Here is a 26,344-nt window from a genome sequence, read left to right as displayed (position 1 = left end):
ATCAAAATGCCAATGATATTTTTCAAAGAGCTGGAACAAACAATCCTAAAATTTGTGTGGAACCAGAAAAGACCCTGAATCTCTAAGGAAATGTTGAAAAAGAAAAACAAAGCTGGGGAATTCACATTGCCAGATTTCAAGCTATACTACAAAGCTTTGATCACCAAGTGCATGGTCCTGGCACAAAAACAGACACATAGACCGATGGAACAGAATAGAGACTCCAAAAATGGGCCCTTGACTCTATGGTCAACTAATCTTTGACAAAGCAGGAAAAAACATCCAGTGGAAAAAAGACTCTTCAATAAGTGGTGCTCGGAAAATTGGACAGCTACATCCAAAAGAATGAAACTTGTCCACTCTCTCATACCATACATAAAGATAAACTCCAAATGGATGAAAGACCTTGATGTGAGACAGGAATCTGTAAAATCATAGAGGAGAACATAGGCTGTAACCTCTTCAACATCGGCCACAGCAACTCCTTTCATGGCACATCTCCAAAGGCAAGGAAAACAAAAGCTAAAAGGAACTTTTGGGACTTCATCAAGATACAAAGGTTCTGCACAGCAAAGGAAACAGTCATCAAAACAAAGAGGCAACCCACAGAATGGAAGACGATATTTGCAAATGACACTACAGATAAAAGGCTGGTCCCAAGATCTACAAAGAACTTCTCAAACTCAATACATGAGAAACAAATAAATCAAAAAGTGGGGAGAAGATACGAACAGACACTTTCCAATGAAGACATACAAATGGCTAACAGACACATGAACAAATGTTCAGCATCATTAGCCATCAGGGAAAATAAAATCAAAACCACATTGACATACCACCTTACACCAGTTAAAACGGCAAAAATGGACAAGGCAAGAAACAACAAATTTTGGAGATGATGTGGAGAAAGGGGAACCTTCTTACACTCTTGGTAGGAATGCAAGTTGGTACAGCCACTTTGGAAAACAGTGTGGAGGTCCCTTAAAAAGTTAAAAATTGAGCTACCCTTATGACCCAGCAATTGCACTACCGGGTATTTACCCCAAAGATACGGACATAGTGAAGAGAAGGGCCATATGCACCCCAATGTTCATAGCAGCATTGTCCACAATAGCTAAACTCTGGAAGGAGCTGAGATGTCCTTCAACAGATGAATGGATAAAGAAGATTTGGTCCATATATACAATGGAATATTACTGAGCCATCAGAAGGAATGATTACCCAACATTTGCAGCAACATGGAAGGGTCTGGAGGAGATTATGCTAAGTGAAATAAGTCAAGCAGAGAAAGACAATTATCATATGGTTTCACTCATTTATGGAACATAAGAAGTAGGAAGATCAGTAGGAGAAGAAAGGGAAGAAGAAAGGGGGGGTAAACAGAAGGCGGAATGAACCACGAGAGACTATGGACTCTGGGAAACAAACTGAGGGCTTCAGAGGGGAGGGGAGTGGGGGATTGGGATAGGCCAGTGATGGGTATTAAGGAGGGCACATATTGCATGGAGCACTGGGTGTTATACACAAATAATGAATCATGGAACACTACATCAAAAACGAAGGATGTACTCTATGGTGACTAACATAACATAATAAAATATTGGGAAAAAAAACAAAACAAAAAAAGAATGAAGTCTTGCCATTTGCAACAATGTAGATGAAGCTAGAGTATATTATGCTAAGTGAAATAAATCAATCAAAGAGAAAAATACCATATGATCTCACTCATATGTGGAATTTTAGAAAGAAAACAGGTGAACATTTTGGAAAGGGGACAAGGACAAAATGAAGAGAGGTAAGGAAGCCATAAGGGACTCTTAACAATAAAGAACAAAGTGAGGGTTGATGGAGGGAGGTGGGTGGGGGATGAGCTAAATATGTGATGGGTATTGAAGAGGGTACTTGATGTGATGAGCCCTGGGTGTTGTATTTAAGTAACGAATCGCTTAAACTTATAAACTTATAATTTATATAAACTTTATATGTAAACTTATAATATATAAACTTATAATTCATATATTTATATAAATTATATAAACTTATATATACTTATATAAGTATAATTATATAATTTATATAAACTTATAATAAAGCAGTGGAAAGAGGAACTACAAAAACAATCTCAGTTATAATTGCAACAAAAATAATAAAATACCTAGGAATAAACTGAACTAAAGAGATGAAAGGCTTGCTCCCTGAAAACTATAAAACATTGATTAAAGAAACTGAAGATGACTCAAATGGAAAGATATTCCATGCTCATGCTTTGGAAGAACAAATACTATTAAAATGTTCATACTATGCATAGCAATATACATATTTAATAAAATATGTATTTATATAACAACACCATTTTTCACAGAAAGGGAACAAGCAATCCAAAAATTTGTATTAATCTACAAAAGACCCCAAATAGCCAAAGCAATGTTAAAAAAGAAAAACAAAGCTGGAGGTAACACAACTCCAGATTTCAAGTTATACTACAAAGCTGTAGTAATTAAAACTGGATGGTATTGGGTGTGCCTGGGTGGCTCAGTTAGTTAGGTGTCCCACTCTTAATTTTGGCACAGGTCATGATCTCAGGGTTGTTAGATCGAGCCCCACATTGGGCTCTGTGCTCAGTGTGGAATCTGCTTGAGATTCTCTCTCTTCCTCCCCCTCTGCTTGCTAATCTATTAGAAAGATTCACATGAGTCAGGAATATGTTATACTTACAAGTACAGTTTTATTTGAAAGAATACACATAGGGTGAGGTCTTGGAGGGAGTACACAGCTTCCATGCCTCTGCCCATGGAGTCAGAGGCACAGCAACTTCCCAGAATATAGCCCACTGACCCTTGATGTTCAGAGTTTTGATGGGATTTCATTATGTAGATGATTGATCAAATCATTGGCAACTTGATTGAGCTCAATCTCCAACCTCCATTCTCCTCCCAGAGATCCAGCTGGTCCAAAGTCCCCACCCTCTATTCGCATGGTTGGTCTTTCTGTTCACCAGCCATTGACCTGAAACTATCTAGGATCCTGCCAGCAATCACTTCATTGCCAACATTATATATGGATAGATGTTTCTGTGATTTGTCCTACATAACCAACCACCTGGACTTGCACGTATGCAGGAAAGCTAAGAAATGTTGTTTGTGAAACTTGTGCTATGTAAATAATTTTGAGAGCCTGGTTATTTAAAATATATTATCTGGCCTTCAAGTCAGAACTGGCCATTCTGTTCTAGACACCAAGAGCTACAAATCCTGCCTAACATCCCCTCCTGCTCCAGGCTGGCCTGCCCCCATGGAATGGAATCCAGAAGGGGAGGCAGACACACCTAGCCTAGGCCCCTTGAAAATATAGAAACATGTCAACATGGAAATGCAGCTCCCTATAAACTATGTGTAAGCAAACAAATGTTTATTTCAAACACTGTCATTTCCCTATAAATACAGCCCTTACGGAGATGGTCAGTTGGAAGTCTCACCTGAGGGGAGCACACTGTGCCCGGGCCCCTCAATCAGGACTCCAGCCTGGCTGTTTCCATGGGACTTCCCCATTTGATGAGGCTGGAAGTTGTAAGTACCCAATTTGATGTAACTTTGTCTCATACTTATACCTTCATCTATGTGTAGAATCCTTTTCTGTTTCCATTAGGTTTCTATAATAGTAGTAAAGTTTTCTTTCCTTTTTGAAATAAACACACAGTTGTCGTGAATCTTTTGTCCAGAATAAACATAAAAAAGTCAACTCAGGAAATTCCCAAGGTTTCTGACGCTCTGTGCCAGGAACAAGGGACAAAAATCAGATAGATATGTTCTTGATTAGACTTCATTCCCATACAGTTTGGGGTGTCCAAGGTTAACAAAGGGGCCATGAGTGTCATTTCCAGGACTCGGGTCTGTGTTCTCTGATACTGAATTCATATTCTGCCTGGCCTGGAGCCTATATCCTACTTAGGGTGGCCTCTCAGATGTCATTGAGAAGCCTCCTGCCTGGGGTCCTGCCCTCTCTTCTCACTCAATGGCCATGGTGCCTTTCAGTTTCACTTCCTGGAAACAACTGTGTTTCTAGGAATAGGATCCTCAGAATTTCGATTTCACTTTCTGTTCTTAGAAATGGAGAGCTTTGCAATGTGATGGCTGCTTTCCTATTGGCCAGATTCCTGTGAGGGTGGAGCAGAGGCCAGAGATTATTTAAGTCCTGCCTGCTCCTGCCACTCCTCACAGGCAGTGTAGACATTTAGGGTGACAGTCAGCTCTTTAATCTCTGCAGTGACCACACCAGCACACAGGACCTGTCCCAGGGCAAGGCCAGTCTGTGCAGAGGAGTGCTCCTGCTGTGGGCTGCAGGAAGCAGTTCATCCAGGCTCAGCATTTCATGTGCTGCCCGGGGACATATTCAGAGCTCAACTCTAACACCAGAAGTCTCGTTTCCTTTTCCTTCAGGAGCTGGTAAGCAAGAAATCACTTTGGATTGAGTACAGGTCTAAAAGCAGAATTATAGATATGTAGGCCTGAGGTTGGGAGTCAAAGTTGGAGAACAGACTTTGTGCCTATGAATTCAGATCAATAAATTTTAAACTATGATTGGCTTTATTAAATGATTCATGAATTAGATAGCATCTTATCTAGCAAATACAAAGGATCTCCATTGAGCTTTAGGAAAGGAAATATTTTTAAAGGAAGAGGGGAAAGGAAAAAGAAATTATTAGCAAAGAAATCATTGTTTTGGTCAGGATTGGTCTTTTAAGGGGAAGAGAAAGAGTCCGTCAGCAAATTTTCGGGTACTGACCTGGAAATACCTAAGTCGACTGGTAAAAGTATACATTCCTGGGGGAGTGAAGCTGTGGTTAGCTTAGGTATTAGGTCTTGGTTTACTAGGTCGAAGCCTTAAGTGGCTCCTATGTGATCCCGTGGCCCTCCTTTTTCACAATTCTGCCTTTTTAAAAAAGATTTTATTTATTAATTTGACAGAGAGAGAGAAACAGTGAGAAGGAATACAAGCAGGGGAAGTGGGAGAGGGAGAAGCAGGCTTCCTGCTGAGCAGGGAGCCCGATGTGGGGCTTGATCCCAGGACCCTGGGATCATGATCTGAGTGGAAGGCAGACACTTAACAACTGAGCCTCCCAGGCGCCCCCTAAAGTCCTTTCCCCACCACTAAGGGCCTTCAAGTCTTTGCCCTGTCCCCAGTGGAATGCTTTTACGCTCCTGTGTTATATAACCTTACCAGTGCCAACATATAGTGGCTCCCTCCCCCTTCTGTTTATCTTCCAATATCTGCATGCAGAATCAGGGGTCCCTACTTCATACTTCAAGACCATCAGAGATATTCTGTTTGTAGAGATCCAGATATATATTCTTACATCACAAGCTGATTTCATGGGTGTTCAGAACGGTTTGGTAGATATCCAGCTAAATTCAGGGGACTGGTTGAAACAGGGTCCCCTACTCCTCCACCATCTTTTTCTGGTCCACTCTGTTCATATTTTAATTGGATTATTTGTTTTTTGGGTTTTTTTAAGATTGTTTGATTTATTCTGGGGGGGAGGAGCAGACAGAATCTTTCAAGCAAACTCCCCACTGAACACAGAGCCCAACATGGGGTTTACTCTCACATCCCATGAAATCATGACCTGATCTGAAACCAAGAGTTGGATTCTCAACTGACTGAGCCACACAGTCACCCCTGGCTTTTGTGTCTTAAGCTATATCAGTTACTTATATATTTTGGGTAATAACTCTTTATTATATATGTCATTTGTATCTGATCCCATTCAGTAGTCTGACTTTTAATTTTGTTGCTAGTTCACTTTGCAGTGCATAAGCTTTTCATTTTGATGTGATCCCAATAGTTTATTTTTGCTTTTGTTTCCCTTGCTGCAGGAAACTTATCTAGAAAGATGTTGCTATGACCAATGTCAGAGATATTACTGCCTGTGCTCTCTTCTAGAATTTTTATGGTTTCAGGTCTGACATTTAGGTCTTTCATCCATTTTGAGTATCTTTTTTGTATGGTGTAAGACAGTAGTCCGGTTTCATTTCTTGGCATGTAGCTGTCCAGTTTTCCCACCACCATTTGTTGAAGAGACTGTCTCTTGGCCTTTGTATATTCTTTCCTTCTTTGTCAAAGATTAGTTGGCCATATAATTGTGGGTTTCTTTCTGCATTTTATATACTGTTCCATTGATCTTTGTGTCTATTTTTATGCCAATACCATACAGTTTTGATTCCTACAGGTTTGTTATGTAAGTCTGGAATTGTAGTATCCCCAGTTTTGTTTTCCTCTCTCAAGATAGCTTTGGCAATTTGGGGTCTTTTGCCATTCCACACAGATTTTAGATTTCTCATTCCATTTCTGTGAAAAATGCTGTTGGCATGCTTGTAGAACTTGCATTGAATCTGTAGATTTCTTTGGGTAATAGAGACATTTTAACAATATTTGTTCTTCCAAGCCATGATCATGGAATGTCTTTCCATTTCTTTCCATTGCCTTGAATTTCTTTCATCTATCTTTTATGGTTTTCAGAGTACAGCTCTTTCACCTCTTTGGTTAAGTTTATCCCTAGATATTTTATTGTTTCTGCTGAAATTATAAATGGGATTGTTTTCCTAATTTCTTTCTGCTACTCATTATTAGTGTAATGTAATGCAACAGATTTCTGTACATTGATCTTTATCCTGTGACTTTATTGAATTCATTTATCAGTCTAAGAATTTTTTGGTGGAATCTTTTGGGTTCTCTATATCTATCATTTCATCTGCAAATAGTGAAAGCTGTACTTCTTCCTTACCAATTTGGATGCCTTTGATTTCTTTATGTTGTCTAATTGCTGTGGCTAGGACTTCCAAAACTATGTTGAATTAAAGTGGTAAGAGTGGACATCTTTGTCTTATTCCTGACCTTATGCCTTTTATTATGTTGAGGTGTGTTCCCTCTAGACCTATTTTGTTGAAGTTTTTTTTATCTTAAATGGATATTATACTTTGTCAAATGCTTTTTCTGCATCTATTAAAATGATCATATTATTTTCACTTTTTCTTTATTGATGTGATGTGTCACATTGATTGTTTTGTGAATACTGAACCAACTTTGCATCCTAGGAGTAAATCCCATTTGATCATCCTCCTAATTTATTTCTAAAAAACATTTTGTAACAGAGGTAACATCAGCATATTTACTTGACTGCATGTAAACACAGGTAGAATAAAAATGTTACTTTTAATGCTTATAACTAAACACATATTTATTTTATTTTATTTAAATATTTTATTTATTTATTTGAGAGAGAGAAAAAAAGAGAGCACGAGTGAGGGAAGGGGCAGAGGGAGAGGGAGAAGCAGACTCCTGACTGAGCAGGGAGCCTGATGCAGGGCTCCATCCCAGGATCCTGAGATTATGACCTGAGCCAAAGGCAGATGCCTAACTGACTGAGCCACCCAGGTGCCTCAACATATGTTTATTTTAATTAAATCAACAGCCTTAAATTAGCTTTGATACTGAATATTTTTCTGAATCACATGAACTTGAAAAACATTGAAGTTAGTTTCCTCCTTTCTGAGAGTTTTAGAAAGCTCAATCCTTGTAAGTGCTTGCTTTCAAACAAAATAAATAGAGATCTTTTACAACAAAATTCTCCAGAGGAAGGAAAATATCACTCATTTACAACATACATACATATATATAGTATATATGCTAACACACAAAGACCTTATAGTTACCAATATTTGTGGAGAAAATTTTTAATCCTGAAATTAAATTTAAGGAGGCTGTGCCAGAGTTTGGGCACAACATGCATTATTTGGCAGTTTGTATTATAAAGGACATCTTTCCCTTTTTCCTTGTTTACTTTCCACCAATTGCGGGTGTATTTATATTTCAAAGACATGATAAGATGTATAGCTTTAGGGAGCAGAGAAGGAATGCAACTTCCTCTAAGAAAGATTGAGTTTTCCTAAGACCAATAATTCACAAACTCTTTGAGATAAACAGGGGAAGTTTTGGGGTTGGCAAAGGAATATGGGAACTTTGACTTACCTCTGGAGCTGACTTTTGTTTATGGTTTCTGTAAAGGCAGATCAGACAAAGGATAACTTAGACTGAGTATTCAAATAAAGGAGGATAAGCAATAAGAATTATATCAGTCTTATAGTCTTTGGTACTGGGTACTTTGTTTGTTGCTTTTTTTATATACTTCTTTTTTTATCAGCTTTTTCCAATGACACCTCCAATGGTACTTTTGGAATTTTGAAATCTGTGATTTTAGGTAAACTTCTTAAGTGATCTTACCTAATTGGAATGTTCCTTATAATGGCCATTGTAATTCTAGGTTGCAATTCCCCTGAGGGCAACAGTTTGGTAGGACCCTAGCCATAAATGGGGTTTAACAAACAATTCTGTCCAGTCATATCTAGCCACAAAGAGGGGGAAATTCACACATTTTTGTCTGGCCTTATTTTGTGGCTCTGAACCTGAAAGTTACCAAGCCAGGTTATTTGGGAAATAAAACTTGTAGATTTTTATAGCTTTAAGAACCATATTTTTTTAAGCTTTTATTTCAATTCCAGTTAGTTAACATACAGTATATTAGTTTCAGGTGTAGAATCTAGTGTTTCAACACTTACATACAATACCTGGTGTTCATCACAAATGCCTTCCTTAATACCCATCACTTATTTAACCCATCCCTCTACCCACCTCCCCTCTGGTAGCCATCAATTTGGTCTCTGTAGTTAAGAGTCTGTTTCCTTGTTTGCCTCTCTTTTTTGCCCCCTGTGATCATTTGTTTTGTTTCTTAAATTCCACGTATGAGTGAAATACTACAGTAATTGTCTTTCTGTAGCTGATTTATGTTGCTTACCATAATACTCTCTAGCTCCATCCAAGGCATTGCAAATGGCAAAATTTAATTCTTTTTTTTTTTTGGCTGAATAATGTGCCATTCATCAGTCGCTGGACATTTGGGCTCTTTCCATAATTTGACTATTGTATATAAGGTTGCTATGAACATCTGGGTGCATGTATCCCTTCAAATCAGTATTTTTGTACACGTTGGGTAATTGACTAGTAGTGCAATTGCTGGATCATAGGATAGGTCTATTTTTACCTTTTTGTGTACCCTCCATACTGTTTTCCAGAGTGTCTGCTCCGGTTTGTATTCCCACCAAGAGGGTAAGAGGCAGAACCATAATTATTAGACATTAAATAATGTGCCAGAGGGTAGAGCACTTAACTCTTTGGGTTTTTAAGGATCTCATTTATGTTTTGTTTATTTGTTTATTTATTCATTTGTTTAATTACTATTTTTCTTTAAGCTAAGCATTTACCTCAAGTGCATATTAACAGAGACCCACAATACTGAGGTAGCGGAACTGTGGACAGCAGCAGTTGCTAAAGAACTAGGTTTGGGACAAGGATTGAACCAGCACACCTCCAAGAATGGGGACTGTAGTCTGATTCCACACACACAGAGAACTGTAGCACCACCAACAGTTCCCAACTTGGAGTCTGAGTTATAAATCAAGGCCTAGGTTTAGAAGATACTACAGACTGTTCAATAGGGTGCCATTTACACATCACCTCCAATGTCCATCATGGACCAAACCAGCAGGTTCCATTAATGAAGACTGCAGACAGGAAATGGGGCACAGACTAAGCCACCAAAGAGAGGTAAATACAGGCTGTAGATTGGGATTCCAGTGTGGACTTCTGGATTGAACCGAGGGCTAAGAACTGTTGCTCTGTCTGAGCTTTCTGTGTCAGTGACAGAGTGCTCTACTAACCCTGAACTGGAAAGGCAATTCAATTAGGAGCTCTAAGACAAAAAAATAGCAGAGCTCAAAGCAAAATGGACTGACCTATGGGGTTTGGAAGTGTCGAGAAAGACAGTGAATTCAATAGGACTTGTGGGGCAATATGCTTGTATTTTGTTGTTCCCCAAATAGAGTCAGAAATTTGCATAGGATCTAGACACTGCCACCAAATCTGTTAAAAAATAAAATTCAACCAAGTGAATTCTAAAGACCTATTTGGCTTTATTAAATAATTTTTGAATTGGGTAGTATCCCATCCAGCAAATAGAAAGGAGCTCCATCATGCTGTAGAAATGGAAAGGTTTTTAAGTAAAGAGAGAACACAGAAAAACAATTAATAGCAAAGAATCCATTGTTTTAGGCAAGGTTGTCCTCCTAAGGAGAAAAGGGGAATGATTACTACAGTTTTTAGGGCTGACCAGAGCATGCCATGTTGATTGCTGAGAATTACATCTTGGGGGTTGCAAATGCTCTTAGTTGTTAAGTCTTGGTTCACTGATTTGGGGCCTTAAGTGGATCCATTATGGCCCCGTGGCTTTCTTTCTAACACATCTCTCCACAAAATATAAATCCTGTGTGTCTCACACTGACTTAATTTGAGTCCTAGTTTCACCTCTGCCAACCCAATTGTGTGTTTTTTCTGTGTTTCCTGAGACAGAGCTCTGCCCTTGGATTTGGGCCCTCACCTTGAATCCTAGCTCTGAGCTTTGCTAATGGTAGGACCTTCATTGTCTAATCCTCAGCCTCATCATTTGTCCAATTCTTAATTCATAGCAGAAATTATTATAATGTCCTTGTAGTGTTGTTAAGCGAATGAGGAGAGTAATGTATGTAGAGATGCACATCTCAGGTTTATTGGCATGGATTTCTCACATTCCCTCCCATTTCTACCCAGTTGCAGAAGACACACTGCTAGAGATTAGAATAGAAGTTCCCAGGGATATTAAAAAGTACTCTATCCTTGCTCCCCCTGCATTGCTGTTGCATTACAAAATAATAACTTCACATGCAACATCAGGTGAGGTATGGAACCTTAACAATAGGGCATGGCTTTTGTGTGGTTGAAATTTGCTCAGCACACAGAATTTTGCTGTCTGTATCTGCTTGCCCTCCTTTTTTTTTTTTTTTAGATTTTATTTATTTATTTGCCAGAGAGAGATAGCCAGCAAGAGAGGGAACACAAGCAGGGGGAGTGGGAGAGGAAGAAGCAGGCTCCAGTGGAACAGGGAGTCTGATGCGGGGCTGGATCCCAGGATCCCGGGATCATGCCCTGAGCCAAAGACAGACGCTTAACAACTGAGCCACCCAGGCACCCTATATATCTGCTTGCCCTCTGACCCTATCATTTAGTTCCTTCTTTGTTTGTTCTGTTCTTCAGGACCTGTCTCAGTCATATTTCTTCACCCTCTTGCTTATTTTTCCCCCATCCTCTGAGAATGCATGGGCATAAGACTACACCTGATGGGGTTGGAGTCTCACCTTGTTGGCTCCTCCTTGAGGCCCAGGTTGTATATGCCACTTCCACACCCAGGCTTGCTCATTTTGCTTTGTGTGCTGCCTGCCGTTCAAAGGGGTGGGGGTGGGGGGGTTGGTCTCCAAACAGCAAGAGGTGGTGCCTGCATGTGCCAGATGCTCAGGATTTCCACTTTTCTGTATGTGAAAAATATTCCTGCTGGATAGTCAGAAGTGCTGGCACCATGATTCTTGGTTGCTTAATAGCTTCCCTTTTCATATTTGACAAGCTAGATTCCCACACTTCTCTCTTCTAAAGAGAATGTCTGCATGCCCCATTCATATGTGTTCCAGTCCAGACAATGTACAATTGGTCTGAATAATTCCTTCCAAAAATATATTTTGCTATCCTCTCTTGCATTTCAGCCTGTGGGTACCAGGAAACCCAAAGAGGATGTCCTGACCCCTTACTCTAGCCAAAGGATATTTCTCCAGCCTGCATGCTGCCCAAACATCAGTGGTGACTTGAGGTAACTAGTTCCCTGGTCTAAAAACTCTGTCCCAATCTCTGTAGGGAACAGTATATAAATCTTTCACATTACATTTAGTCCTGAGTATATGATTTCTTCTGGTACCCTATCTCAAGGTAGAAGTCTCCAGTAATAAGTCCAGGACTCCAGAACATGCTCAGTTTCATCGACATCAGAGAAGGTGACAGAGGGATGCCCTTATCATGGCTGATATCTTACATCCCATTCAGCAACTGCTTCAGTCTTTGCTAACATGATCTTTTATATCAATTACACTTTGTACATCAGTCAGTCCTCCAGGTAGATTATCTCCCCTACATGATTTCTGTCCACCTTTATACACAGGCATGAAGCAGGTGATGGGTGGGGATCTCCAGACAGTTGGGGTGGCTTATAGTAAATGCCAGCTAGATAGTCCAACATAGTTTTTTAGAGCATGGGGATCCATGCCACCTACCGTTTCTGCTACAGGAAAAACAAAGAGAGTCTTTTCAATACCTTGTTTCATGAACCAGCCATTTTCTAGATAAAAGAAAACACATTTGCAATCAATAAAAGTTCCTATCTCCTAATGAAGATACATACATCTTTTCTGAGAAGGAAAGGAGTCATTCATACTTATTTAGCTGCCTCATAGGAGAACCAAGGTCTATGACATGCTGATGTTGGAAGTTATCAGAAGAGGGTTTTCTGGAGGTTCTTACACCACAGGAGAAAAGAGGTGTGGTGGCGAATGTTGGTGCTGTCTTTTTAGATTTGTTACCATGAAGAATTATTTTCATAACATTACAAATAAAGAAAACTGAAGCAAGGTAAATAATGAATAATGTGGGCAGCTAAGTTTGGATAGAAGAATCAGGCTTTGAAGTAAGTCTAGAAAAGTGGAGAACATCTTTAAGAAGGGCTTTCCAAGTCAAGGGAAGAGCCTAAGCAAGGACAAACTTTACATCCAGGTCAGAATTGTACACAATGCCTGAACAGAAAGAGAAGGGCTTCTGAATACAATGTTGTGGTGAGGACTGAGTTTCTCCCTTGCTCATAATAACACAAGCCACCTCTTGCACTAACTCATTTTCCTTCCCTCTTATTTCCTCCCCCTAGTGTCCTCTACTGCTCCAGCCATGGGGACCTCCTCTTCCACATCCTCTAATAGAGAAGGTGGTGATTTGGCCTCCAGCTTTAACGAGTTTTTTAAGGACTTCAAGCTGGAAAGCAAAATCCTCTCTCAGGAAACCATCACTTTGATTCAATCACACCTAGTGAAGGGGGAACTTCAGAGTGCAGTTTCTGCAATTAGTGATGCATTGAGAGACATTGACAATGCCCCACTGAACATTGCTGTGACCGGGGAGTCTGGGGCAGGGAAGTCCAGCTTCATCAATGCCCTGCGGGGTGTGGGGCACGAGGAAGAAGGGGCTGCCCCCACTGGGGAACTGGAGACAACCACTGACAGAACCAAATATGAACACAAGAAGTTTCCCAATGTGACATTATGGGACCTGCCAGGGGTAGGGACCACTAAATTTCAGCCTCATGAGTATCTGGAGAAAATGAAATTTGGTGAGTATGACTTCTTTATTATCATCTCTTCTACACGCTTCAAAATCAATGATGCACAACTAGCTAATGCAATTAGAAAAATGAAGAAGAATTTCTACTTTGTCCGATCTAAAGTGGACAGTGATTTACATAATGCACAAAGAACTAAACCCAGCACTTTCAATAAAAATGAAATCCTGCAAAGGATCCACAATGACTGTGTGACTCAACTGCAGAAGGCCAAAGTGAAGGACCCTCAGGTCTTCTTAGTCTCCAGCCTTGATTTGTCTGACTATGATTTCCAAAGCCTGGAGACCACCCTTCTGAGGCAGCTTCCAGCCCACAAGCGCCACATCTTCATGCAATACCTGCCAAATGTTACTGAGGCTGCCATTGATCGGAAGAGGGATTCCCTGAGACAGAAGGTCTGGCTGGAGGCCCTGAAAGCTGGAGCATCGGCTACCATCCCTTTCATGGGTTTGATCAGCGATAAAGATGTAGAGAAGCTGGAACAGACTTTAACCCTCTACAGGTCTTACTTTGGGCTGGATGATGCATCCCTGGAAATCATAGCCAAGGACTTGCACGTGTCAGTGGAGAAACTCAAGGCAAACCTTAGGTCTCCCCATTTGCTATCAATTGAGAAGAATGATGAGTCATTAGGGGAAAAACTGTTGAGATATGTGGAAAAATTCTGCTCTGTTAGTGGAGGACTTATCGCCACTGGTGTTTACTTTAGGAAGATTTTCTGCTTGCAAAATTATTTCCTTGAGACTGTGGTGAGTGATGCAAAAGTTCTTCTTAAAAAAGAAGAGATTTTTAAGGACTCTATGGACTCTGGGCAAACCTATCCACTTCAGAATGTAGGGAATGAAAATGGGAAAAGTGAGGCAGCCAGCTCCTGAATTATTCTCAGTGTTAGCATGGCACTGGTGCCTGGAAAGTTGAGTTAGGACTTCCCTGAAGCAATCCTGACCCACTGCCCTCAAAGTGTATCACAGACATTTCCATAATACTCTCTTGAACAAACCACCAAATGTAATGACTGTAATTTCACAGTGAGAGCAATGAAGTCTAAAGAATCCTTCCTTCATATGATTCTTTTGGGAAAAATGAAGGACAGTAATCTGAAATTTTCTGCTTATTGGAGAGAAAAACATTTTGTGTCATGGTTACTATATAGCCAGTCTTTCTACTGACATAGTAGTAAAAAATAGATGTTCACACAGTAGATCTTCAAGACTGATTTTTTTAAATAAAAGCATACATAGTCTGTTTTTGGCACTCCTGTCACGTGGTTGTGAATGCATGAATTCTGATCATTAATAGATCATCAATTAATGTGGCTGATAATCCTCCTTGTCCTTTCCAGGGTTACCATTTTATTTAAAAACATAAAAGGTAGCTGAACATGTGTCACAATAAATGAAACAGAAACATTAGCTAAGGAAAAGCTTTATCTGGGGTGCACTGTGAGAGGAATATGCGTATAAGATGGGAACATACTCCAAGGGCTGCATATTGCATGTCTAGACACCCCTTGGCTGCTATCAGTGTATTTTGTGCCTGAACTTGAGAGGTTAGGGAATAAAGAGACAAGAGGATTTTGATAAATCTAAGTGGAAATTTAAAAAATGAAAAAGGTATTTAGATATATGCAGTCCTTCATCTAATAAGGGAAATGCAAATTGGGAATGACATCTACACAAAAATATCATTTATCTCTTATTAGATTGGGGGAAATTGCAAAGTTTGACATTCTGTGGGTGGCAGTGTAGAAAAATAGTTGTGGTCACACAATTTTGGTGGGTACACAAAATGATCTAGCCTATAATGTGGTAAGTTAGACCATCTCTAGGAAAATTACACTGACATTTACACTTTGCCCCAGTGGTCTCACTTTGAAGAACCTGGGCCATAAAAAGTGAGAGTAGATTGGTGGTTGACAGGCATTGGAAGTGGGGAAATGTGTAATGCTGTTGAAAGAGCGCATCTTTCAGTTATAAGGCGAATGTATAGTATGGTGACCGTAGTTAATAAGACTGTGTAATAATAGTACTATACAACAATACCTGAAATTTGCTAAGAGAGTAGATCCCAAGCTGCTCAACACACACACACAAGGTAAATATGTGAGGTGATGGATGTATTAATTAACTTGGCTGCTGTGCTTATTCCTCCATATGTACCTATGTATCAAATCATCACATTGTACACTTTAAATATATATGATTCTATTTGTCACTTTTACCTAAATAAAGCTTGGGGGGGAGAACCAAAAAGCTGGAAAATTTTTTAAAAGATACATGCTTAAAATTATTAATTCAGCATTATTTGAAATGGTAAAACACAAATTTCAAATGTTTTTTAATAAGAAATGTTAGAGCCACAATGACATATATATACAAAAACAGTGAGTAATATCATATGTATAGCTATGCTCTCATCTCCAGGATATACTGTTTATTGTTCATTGAAAAAAGTAAGATGGATAATTTTGTGTATAGTATATTACTGATGATCTAAGACAATGTAAAATAGGAATATATATTTACACATATTCTTTAATTAAAAAGACAACTTTAGTAATAAAATTCACTTATCTATAGGGAAAGTGATGCTACTGTGTCGAGAGGCAGTGTAAGAGCTAGATTTTACTCAATGTAACTTATTTTACATTGAAACGTGCAAATGTCTTACAAAGCTATATAACTATGTAATTAAGCAAAAAGACCCAACATTATAGAAATACAAATCAAAACAAATTGATCTAAGCTTTGTTCAAATAACAAAAGAGAAGTTATTTCAAAATTTTATTTACTTACTTATTTTTGATTTTTAATTCCAGTATAATTAGCATATAGAGTTATATTAGTTTCAGGTATACAATACAGTATTTCAACACTTCTAATTATTACTCAAAGCTCAACACGATAAGTACCCTTTGATCCACATTACTTATTTCACCCATCCTCTCACATACCTCCCTTCTCATAACCATCAACTAGTTCTCTATAGTTCTGAGTCTATTTCTTGGTTTGCCTCTCTTTCTCTTTTTTTTACCTGTGATCTTTTTTGTTTCTTAAATTCTACAGAGCAGTGAAATCCTATGGTATTTGTCTTTCTGTGACTGATGTATGTTGCTAAGCATTGTACTCTCTACCTCCATCCATGTCATTGCAAATGGTAAAATTTCATTCTTTTTTTGTGGCTGAGTAATATTCCATTTTATATGTCCACCACATATTCTTTATCCATTCATCTCTGGATGGACCCCTGAGTTGCTTCCATATCTTGGCTACTTTAAATAATGATGTAAGTGTGCATTTATCTTTTTGAATTAGTGTTTTCATTTTCTTCGGGTAAATACCCAGTACTGGAGTTTTTATAGTCATGGGACTATACAGTAATTCTGTGTATAATTTTTTGAGGAACAATCATACTGTTTTTCACAGTGATTACAACAGCTTACATTCCCACCAACAGTGTGCTAGCATTCCTTTTCTCCAAATTGCTTCAGCACACTTGGTTCTTGTGTTTTTAACTTTAGCCATTCTGAAATGCATGAGGTGATATCTCATTGTGGTTTGAATCTGCATTTCCTGATGTTAAGTGATGATGAGCATCTTTTCACGTGTCTGTTGGTCATCTGTGTGTCTTCTTCAGAGAAATGGCTGTTCGTGTCTTCTGCTCATTTTTCAATTGGATTATTTGGATTTTTTGATGCTTATTTGTATCACCTCACTATATGTTTGGATATTAACCCCTCGTTGGATATATCATTACCAAATATCTTCTATTTAGTAGACTGTCTTTTTGTTTTGTTGATGGTTTCCTTCACTGTATAAATCTTTCTATTTTGATGTGGTCCTAATAGTCTATTTTTGCTTTTGTGTCCCCTGCCTCAGGAGGCATCTCTAGAAAAATGTTTCTGTGGCTCATGTCAGAGACATTGCTGCCTTTGCTCTCTTCTAAGATTTTTATGGTTTCAGGTCTCACATTTAGGTCTTTACCCATTTTGACTTTACTTTTGTGTATGGTGTGAGAAAGTGGTCCAGTTTCATTCTTTTGCATGTTGCTGTACAGTTTTCCCAACACCATTTGTTGAAGAGACTGTCTTTTTCCCTTTGCATAGATTAATTGAGCATATAGTTGCAGGTTTATTTCTGGGCTCTCTATTCTGTTCCATTGATCTTGTGTCTATTTTTGTGCCAGAACCAAGTTTTTTTTATTACTATGCTTTCTTGTATACCTTGAAATCTGGAATTGTGATTTCTCCAGCTTTTTTCTTTGTTTTAAAGTTTTCTTTTGCTATTCAGGGTCTTTTGTAGTTCCAATTTTAGGATTTTAGGATTACTTTAGGATTTTCAGGGGGGGCTAATTTTTGGTATTTTGATAGGGCTTGCAATGACTATGTAGATTGCTTTGAGTTGTATGGGTGTTTTAATAATATTAAATTTTCCAGTCCATGAGTGGGGTATATCCTTCCATTTGTTTGTGTCATCTTCAGTTTCCCTCATCAGTGTTTTATAGTTTTCAGAATATTGGTCTTTTGCCTCCTTGGTTAAGTTTATTTCTAGTTATTTTATTCTGTGTGGTGTACTTGTATATGGGATTGTATTAATTTCACTCTCTGATACTTCATTGTTAGTATATAGAAATGGGACAGATTTCTGTATATTAATTTTGTATCTTGTGACTTTATTGAACTAATGAGTAGTGTTTTTTTTTTTTTGTTAGACTCTTCAGGGTTTTTTATATATAGTATCATGTCATCTGCACATAGTGAAAGTTTTACACATTCCTTACCAATTTGGATGCCTTTTATTTCTTTTTCTGGTCTGATTGCTGTGGCTAGGACTTCCAATACTATGTTGAATAAAAGTGATGAGAGTGGGCATCCTTGGTTTTGTGTTTTTTTTTTCTTTCTTTCTTTTTTTTTTTTTAAGATTTTATTTATTTATTCGACAGAGATAGAGACAGCCAGCAAGAGAGGGAACACAAGCAGGGGGAGTGGGAGAGGAAGAAGCAGGCTCCTAGCAGAGGAGCCTGACGTGGGGCTCGATCGCATAACGCCGAGATCACGCCCTGAGCCGAAGGCAAACGCTCAACCGCTGTGCCACCCAGGCGCCCCTTGTTTTGCTTTGTTTTTTTTTTTTTCTGATCTTAGAGGGAAAGCTCTCCATTTTTCAGCATTGGGTATGATGTTTGCTGTGGATCTTTCATAGATGACCTTGTTATGTTGAGGTATGTTCCCTCTAAACCTACTATGCTGAGAGCTTTTATCCTAAATAGACATTGTACTTTGTCAAATGCATTTTCTGCATCTATTGAAATGATCCTATATTTTTTATCCTTTCTCACGTACATGTGATGTATCATGGTGATTGATTTGCAAATGTTGAACCATCTCTGCATCTCCAGAATAAATCCTACCTTATTGTGGTAAGTGAATTTCCAATGCATCTTTGGATTGGGTTTGTTAATATTTTTGAGGGTTTTGCATCTATATTCACCAGAGATCTTGGTCTGTAGTTTTTTGTTTTTTGGTTGTTTTTTTTTTTTTTTATGATGTCTTCGTCTGCTTTTGGTCTCAGGGTAATACTGGCCCTTAGAATGAATTTCGAAGTTTTCCTTACTCTTCTATTTTTTGAAATTGTTTCAGAAATAGGTTATTACCTCTTCTTTAAATGTTTAATAGAATTCACCTGTGAAGCCGTCTGGTCCGGGACTTTGTTGGAAGCATTTTGATTACTGATTCCATTTCGTAGCTAGTTATCAGTCTGTCAGATTTTCTATTTTTTCTTGAATCGGTCTTGGAAGTTTATAGGTGTCTAGGAATTTATCCATTTCTTCTAGGTTGTCCAATTTGTTGGCCTATAATAAGACCAATTACAATTAAGGCAAATAACAATTGTTCATAATATTCTCTTACTATCTTTTAAATTTCTGTAGTGTCAATTGTTATTTCTCTTCTTTCATTTCTGATTGTGATTAGTTGAGTCTTCTTGTCTTTCTGTCTCATCTCTCCCTCTCTCTGATGAGTCTGGCTAAACATTTATCAATTTTGTTGAGCTTTTCAAAGAACCAGCTCCTGGTTTCATTGACCTTTTCTATTATTTACTCATCTGGTTTTTTAGTTTCTTTTTTTAAGATTTTATTCATTTGTTTGTTTATTAATTAATTTATTTATTTGAGAGAGAGAGAGAGAGCATGAGCAGGAGGTGAGGGGTGGTGGAAAAGGGAGAGGGAGAAGCAGACTTCCTGCTGAGCAGGGAGCTTGATGTGGGGCTCAATCCCAGGACCCTGGGATCATGACCTGAGCTGAAGGCAGATGCTTAATCAACTGAGCCATCCAAGCACCTTATTTTTTGTTTCTATTTTGTTTATTTCCACTCTAACCTTTACTATTTAAGTCCTTGTACTATTGTTGGATTCTGTTTATTGTTGTTGGTTCTTTCCCCCAACTCCTTTAGGTGTAAGGTTAGGTTGTTTATTTGAGATTTTTTTGGTTCTTGACTTAGGTCTGTATTGCTGTATCTTTCCTCTTAGAACAGCTTTTGCTTCATCCCAATGATTTTTGACAATTATGTGTTCCTTTTCATTTCTCTCCATGCATTTTTTATTTCCTCTTTGATTTCTTAGCTGACCCATCCATTACTTATTTTCTTTTATTTAACCTCCGTGTATTTATGTTCTTTCTAGATTGTTCTCTCATACTTGATTTCTGGTTTCATAATATTGTCATCAAAAGAGATTCATGCTATGGACTTCAATCTTTTTGAATATGTTGAGACTTGTTCATGGACTAACATGTGAACTATGCACGAGAATATTCCATGTAAACTTGAAAAGAATGTGTATTCTGATGTTTTAGGAAACAACATTCTGAATATATCTGTTACATCTATCTGGTCCAATGTGTCTTTCAATGCCGGGTTTTTTGTTGATTGTCTGGGTAATCTACCCATTGATGGTAGTGAGGTGTTCAAGTCCCCTACTATTATTCTATTCCTTTTGATTATTTCCTTCATTTCTATTGACAGCTGGTTTACGTACCTGGGTGCTCTGATGTTGGGTGCATACAAATTGTGTGTGATTGTTATATCTTCTTGTTGGATTGTTTTCTTTATGATTATGTATGTCTTTGTACATAGTTGTAAAGTAATTTTGTCTGATATAAGTGTTGCTACAATGGCATTCTTCTCACTTCCATTTGCATGATAAATGTTTCTCCATCCCTTTGCTTTCAATTTGCATGAGGCTTTAGGTCTGAACTGAGCTCTTGCAGGCTCAAGACCAGGTCTTCCTTTTTTATCCTTTCATTCACCTATGTCTTTCATTTGGAGCATTTGGTCATTTTATAAAGTCATTATTGATAAGTATGTCCTCATTGCCATTTTCTTGCCAGTTTTATGCTTGTTTTTATAGTTCTTTTCTATTCCTTTCTTCTTTTGCTCTCTTCCTTATAGTTTGATGGCTTTTTTAGTGATATGCTTGGATTCCTTTCTTGTTATTTTTTATCATATCTATTCCAGGTTTTTGATTTGTAGTTACCATTAAGTTTGCATGTAAATGTTCTTTTTTTTCCTCTGAATTATTTTTATTTTATATGCTGGCTTAATCATTTTTTACTTGTTACAATTTTATGATCAGAGAACATCTATGCAATTAACCCTCGGTTTATATTAGCATACTTTATTCTTCTTAGTAGCTTACCACCTTTATTTTTTAATAATATTTTTTATTATATTGTTAGTCACCATACAGTACATCCCTAGTTTTTGATGTAAAGTTCGATGATTCATTAGTTGCGTATAACACCCAGTGCACCATGCAATACGTGCCCTCCTTACTACCCATCACCAGCCTATCCCATTCCCCCACCCCCACCCCTCTGAAGCCCTCAGTTTGTTTCACAGAGTCCATAATCTCTCATGGTTCATTCCCCCTTCTGTTTACCCCCCCTTTCTTCTTCCNTTTCTTTATCCCTTTCTTCCCCTACCGATCATCCTAGTTCTTATGTTCCATAGATGAGTGAAACCATATGATAATTGTCTTTCTCTGCTTGACTTATTTCGCTTAGCATAATCTCCTCCAGTCCCATGCGTGTGGCTGCAAATGTTGTGTAATTGTTCTTTCTGATGGCTGAGTAATATTCCGTTGTATATATGGACCACAGCTTCTTAATCCAGTCATCTGTTGAAGGCCATCTTGGCTCCTTCCACAATTTAGCTATTGTGGACAATGCTGCTATGAACATTGGGGTGCATATGGCCCTTCTCTTCACTACGTCTGTATCTTTGGGGTAAATACCCAGTAGTGCAATGGCTGGATCATAGGGTAGCTCAATTTTTAACTTTTTAAGGGACCTCCACACTGTTTTCCAGAGTGGCTGTACCAACTTGCATTCCCACCAACAATGTAGGAGGGATCCCCTTTCTCCACATCCTCTCCAACAATTGTTGTTTCTTGCCTTGTCTATTTTTGCCATTCTAACTGGCGTAAGGTGGTATCTCAGTGTGGTTTTGATTTGAATTTCCCTGATGGCTAATGATTTTGAACATTTTTTCATGTGTCTGTTAGCCATTTGTATGTCTTCATTGGAAAAGTGTCTGTTCATATCTTCTGCCCATTTTTTGATTTGTTTATTTGTTTCTTGTATATTAAGTTTAAGAAGTTCTTTGTAGATCTTGGATACCAGTCCTTTATCTGTAGTGTCATTCACAAATATCTTCTATTCCGTGGGAGGCTGTCTCTTAGTTTTTTTGACTGTTTCCTTGGCTGTGCAGAAGCTCTTTATCCTGATAAAGTCCCATAAGTTCATTTTATCTTTTATTTCTCTTGCCTTTGGAGATGTGTCGTGAAAAAGGTTGCTCTGGCCGATGTCATAGAAGTTGTTGCCTATGTTCTCCTCTAGAATTTTGATGNTAGAGGTTGCAGCCTATGTTCTCCTCTAGGATTTTGATGGATTCCTGTCTCACGTCGAGGTCTTTCATCCATTTGGAGTTTATCTTTGTGTATGGTGTGAGAGAGTGGTCAAGTTTCATTCTTTTGCATGTAGCTGGCCAATTTTCCCAGAACCATTTATTGAAGAGACTGTCTTTTTTCCACTGGATGTTTTTTCCTGCTTTGTTGAAGATTAGTTGCCCAAAGAGCCGAGGGTCCATTTCTGGGTTCTCTATTCTGTTCCATTGGTCGATGTGTCTGTTTTTGTGCCAGTACCATGCTGTCTTTGTGATCACAGCTTTGTAGTACAGCTCGAAATCCGGCATTGTGATGCCCCCAGCTTTGTTTTTCCTTTTCAACAATTCCTTGGCGATTCGGGGCCTCTTCTGGTTCCACACAAATTGAAGGGCTATTTGTGCCAGTTCTTTGAAAAATGTTGTTGGTATTTTGATCGGGATGGCATTGAAAGTGTAGATTGCTCTGGGTAGCATAGACATTTTAACTATGTTAATTCTTCCAATCCATGAGCATGGAATAAGTTCTGTATATAGCAGCCTATATTAAGTTGACGGTCACTTAAGTTTGAACCCATTCTTTATACCTTTTGCCATGTTTTATATATATGGAGTCATACTTTACACCCTTTTAATTGTGAATCCCTTGACTGATTTTTATGGATATAATTGATTTTACTGCTTTTCTGCTTTAACCTCAAGATTGCTTTTGTAAACTTGGTCTACTACATTTATTATGTTTGTATTTACCTGTGAATTGTCTACCTTTCCTAATTTTCTTAACCCTGATTATGGTCTTTTCTTTCCACTCAAAGATTTCCCTTTAACTTTCTTATAGTGCTGATTTAGTGCTGATGAACTCCTCCAAGTTTATTTTGTCTGGTAAAATCTTTATCTCTCTTATTCTGAATAATATCCTTGCTCAATAGAATAGTCTTAGCTGCAGGTATTTTTCTTTCAGCATTTTGAATATCTCATGACATTTTTTTCTGCTCTGCAAAGTTTCTACTTAAAAATCAACTGATGTGCTGTGGGGATTCCCTTATATGCAACTGTTTTCTCCTGTTGCTTTTAAAATTCACTTTTTGCCATTACTTTTTGCCCTTTTAATTACTAGGTGTCTTGGTGTGGACCACCTTTTATTGATTTTTTTTTTTTTTGATGGCTTGCTGTGTCTCTTGGATCTAGATATCTATTGCCTTCCTCAGATGTGGAAAGTTTTCAGCTATTATTTCTTAAAATAATTTTTTGCCCCCTTTTCTCTCTCTTCTCCCTCTAATATCCCTAAATGTGAATGTTATTACATTTGGTGATGTCACTGAGTTTCCTTAACCTATTCTCATTTCTTATTATCCTTTCTTTCCCCTTTTTCTTCCTTTTTCTTTTTTTCTTTTTTTTTTCTTTTCTTTTCTTCTTCTTCTTCTTCTTCTTCTTCTTCTTCTTCTTCTTCTTCTTCTTCTTTTCTTTCTGTTCAGTCCAGTTCCTTTTCATTACTCTGTCTTCTGAGTCATTGGTCTGTTCTTCTATTTCTTCTACTCTACTGTCTTTTCACTCTAGTGAATTTTTAATTTGAGTTCTTCATGTCCGATTGGTTCTTTTTTATATTTTCTATCTTTTTATCTTCTCACTGGAGGAAGATCCTCTACTCTTTCTTTCTATCTTGTCACTGAATGAGATCCTTTACTCTTTTCTCAACTTCAGCACATATATTTATGATCATTACTTTGAATTGTATATCAGACATATTGCTTAACTCCTTTTCTATTAGCTCTTTTTCTGCTATTGTGTCCTGTCTTTTACTTGGTACATATTTCTCCTTCCTTATTTCATCTAACTCTCCATGATTCTATGTAGCAGGAAAGTCAACTAGGTCTCTTCACCTTGAGAGTAGTGTCCTTATGTAGAAAAGGTCCTGTAGTGACTTATAGTGCAATGTGCCCTGTTCCCCAGAACTGGTTGCATCTGTGGTGTTTCTTATGTGTGTTGTGTGTGTCCTATATATGATCAAAATGCTGCCTTCATTCCAGTTGGCTGCAATGGCCCCCTTTGCTTTTTGTATAGTCCTTGTGCTGTTAAGGGGACCTTCTGGGCCTGTCTAAGTTTGTGTTTGAGTCAGAGCAGATGCCTGCTCACGGTTCACTTGCCAGGACAATTGTCACACCAAACAGCAGGGGCATTCTCTATATGTTGTCCCCTGAGGCTTCAGTTCTTGTGCCTGGCCTGCAGTCAGAGCAGATATCTGCCCCCAGTCTGCCTAAGGGTTGAGATGGCCCCCCAATACAGGGATTTCCCTTTGTGCAGCCCCCAGTGAGGTTTTTGTTAGTGGGCTGCACTGGAAGGCAGATCAGATGTCCATCTCTAGCCCACTGCTAGGGCTGTATTTGAATTTGTATGTGGTTATCTTCCCTTCTCCATGGAGTAAAGGTCACTCTGGAGCGGAGCAGTGCATTGTTGGGGCTGCTTGCAGAATGAGAAAAATCAGGAACTGCTTTAGAAGGACTCCAACTGGATGGGGTAGATTGATTGAAACAAGTCCACTGGAATACATGGAGGTGGGTTGCATGGTGTTAAGGTACTTGTCAGTCCCTGGTCCCTACTGGGGCTATATGAAGGATGAGACCTGTCTGGAGATGCTTTGGAGGGATTCCTGCACAACTGGGGCATGTTGGATAGGGAGGGTACACTGGAGAATGTGGGGATGGGTCACATGGTGTTAGCAAGCTCTGTGGCAAGTATTCATGCTGGCTGCCTGGTGTTCTGGTAACTAGGATGGGGTGGGTAGAGAAGTGGCACTCACCAGCTTGTTTGTTCTTGGAGAAGTCTCCTAAAGATGCCTGTCCCTCCAGTGCACATTCTGATATTAGTAACAAATCTCCTTCCTGTATACCCTAGGGGCTTTTGTGACTGCTGCTTCTATGCTGTATCTCCAAAGGGCTGTTTGTTTATGCTATTTAAGGTTTAGGGTCAGTTTCCTGCTGCCACTGGCTCTTCCAGAGCTGATCCAGTTGATTTCTAAAATACCTGGTGTTAAATACCACTGATTGTGGAATAAAACCAACAAAATAAACAACAACAACAACAAGAACAAATTTCTGAAGTTAAGCCCCACTGGTTTCAAAGCCAAATGTTATGGGGACTCGAACCTGACACAGGTCCCCTGTGTTGGCATGGGGGATAAATGTGCCACACTTCAACTTGTTTGATGTGAGAAACATGTTAACAGTACCCGGGCCCACAGTTAGCTTTTATTTCTTTTTTTAATAATAATATTTTTTATTATATTATGTCAGTCACCATACAGTACATCCCTAGTTTTTAATGTAAAGTTCCATGATTCATTACTTGCGAATAATACCCAGCATGCCATGCAATACATGCCCTCTTTAATATCCATCACCAGCCTATCCCATTCCGCCCCGCCGGAGCCCTCAGTTTGTTTCCCAGAGTCCATAGTATCCCGTGGTTCATTACCCCTTCTGTTTACCCCCCCTTTCTTCTTCCCTTTCTTCTCTAACCGATCATCCTATTTCTTATGTTCCATAAATGAGTAAAACCATATGATAATTGTCTTTCTCTGCTTGACTTATTTCGCTTAGCATTACCTGCTCCAGTCCCATCCATGTTGCAGCAAATGTTGAAAAATCATTCTTTTTGATGGCTGAGTAATATTCCATTGTATATATGGACCCACATCTTCTTAATCCAGTCACCTGTTGAAGGGCATCTCGGCTCCTTCCATGATTTAGCTATTGTGGACAATGCTGCTATGAACATTGGGTGCATATGGCCCTTCTCTTCACTACATCTGGATCTTTGGTTAAAAACCCAGTAATGCAATTGCTGGGTCATAGGGTAGCTCAATTATTAACTTTTTAAGGGATCTCCACACTGTTTCCCAGAGTGGCTGTACCAACTTGCATTCCCACCAACAATGTAGGAGGGATCCCCTTTCTCCATAACCTCTCTGACATTTGTTGTTTCCTGCCTTGTCCATTTTTGCCATTCTAACAGGCATAAGGTGGTATCTCAAGGCGGTTTTGATTTGAATTTCCCTGACAGC

The 26,344-nt window shown here is 38.7% G+C and overlaps 1 protein-coding gene across 2 annotated transcripts; it reads left to right on the top strand.

Annotated features, from left to right (window-relative positions):
• Window positions 1-4,223: 4,223 nt before the first annotated feature.
• On the top strand, window positions 4,224-16,086 carry LOC100464458 (T-cell-specific guanine nucleotide triphosphate-binding protein 2-like). Of its 2 annotated transcripts, XM_034655809.1 has the most exons (3): window positions 4,224-4,442; window positions 11,679-11,782; window positions 12,884-16,086. In XM_034655809.1, the coding sequence occupies exon 3, from the start codon at window positions 12,904-12,906 to the stop codon at window positions 14,224-14,226; it is 1,323 nt and encodes a 440-aa protein (XP_034511700.1). In that variant the 5' UTR covers window positions 4,224-4,442; window positions 11,679-11,782; window positions 12,884-12,903; the 3' UTR covers window positions 14,227-16,086. The 2 variants fall into 2 exon arrangements, with proteins under 2 accessions (XP_034511700.1, XP_019648662.2); XM_019793103.2 differs by lacking the exon at window positions 11,679-11,782.
• Window positions 16,087-26,344: the final 10,258 nt, after the last annotated feature.

Source organism: Ailuropoda melanoleuca, chromosome 3, assembly GCF_002007445.2.
Source record: "Ailuropoda melanoleuca isolate Jingjing chromosome 3, ASM200744v2, whole genome shotgun sequence".
Classification (NCBI taxonomy): Eukaryota; Metazoa; Chordata; class Mammalia; order Carnivora; family Ursidae; genus Ailuropoda; species Ailuropoda melanoleuca.
Note: the sequence above shows the minus strand (reverse complement) of the source record. Positions and strands in the feature narration are given on the sequence as shown.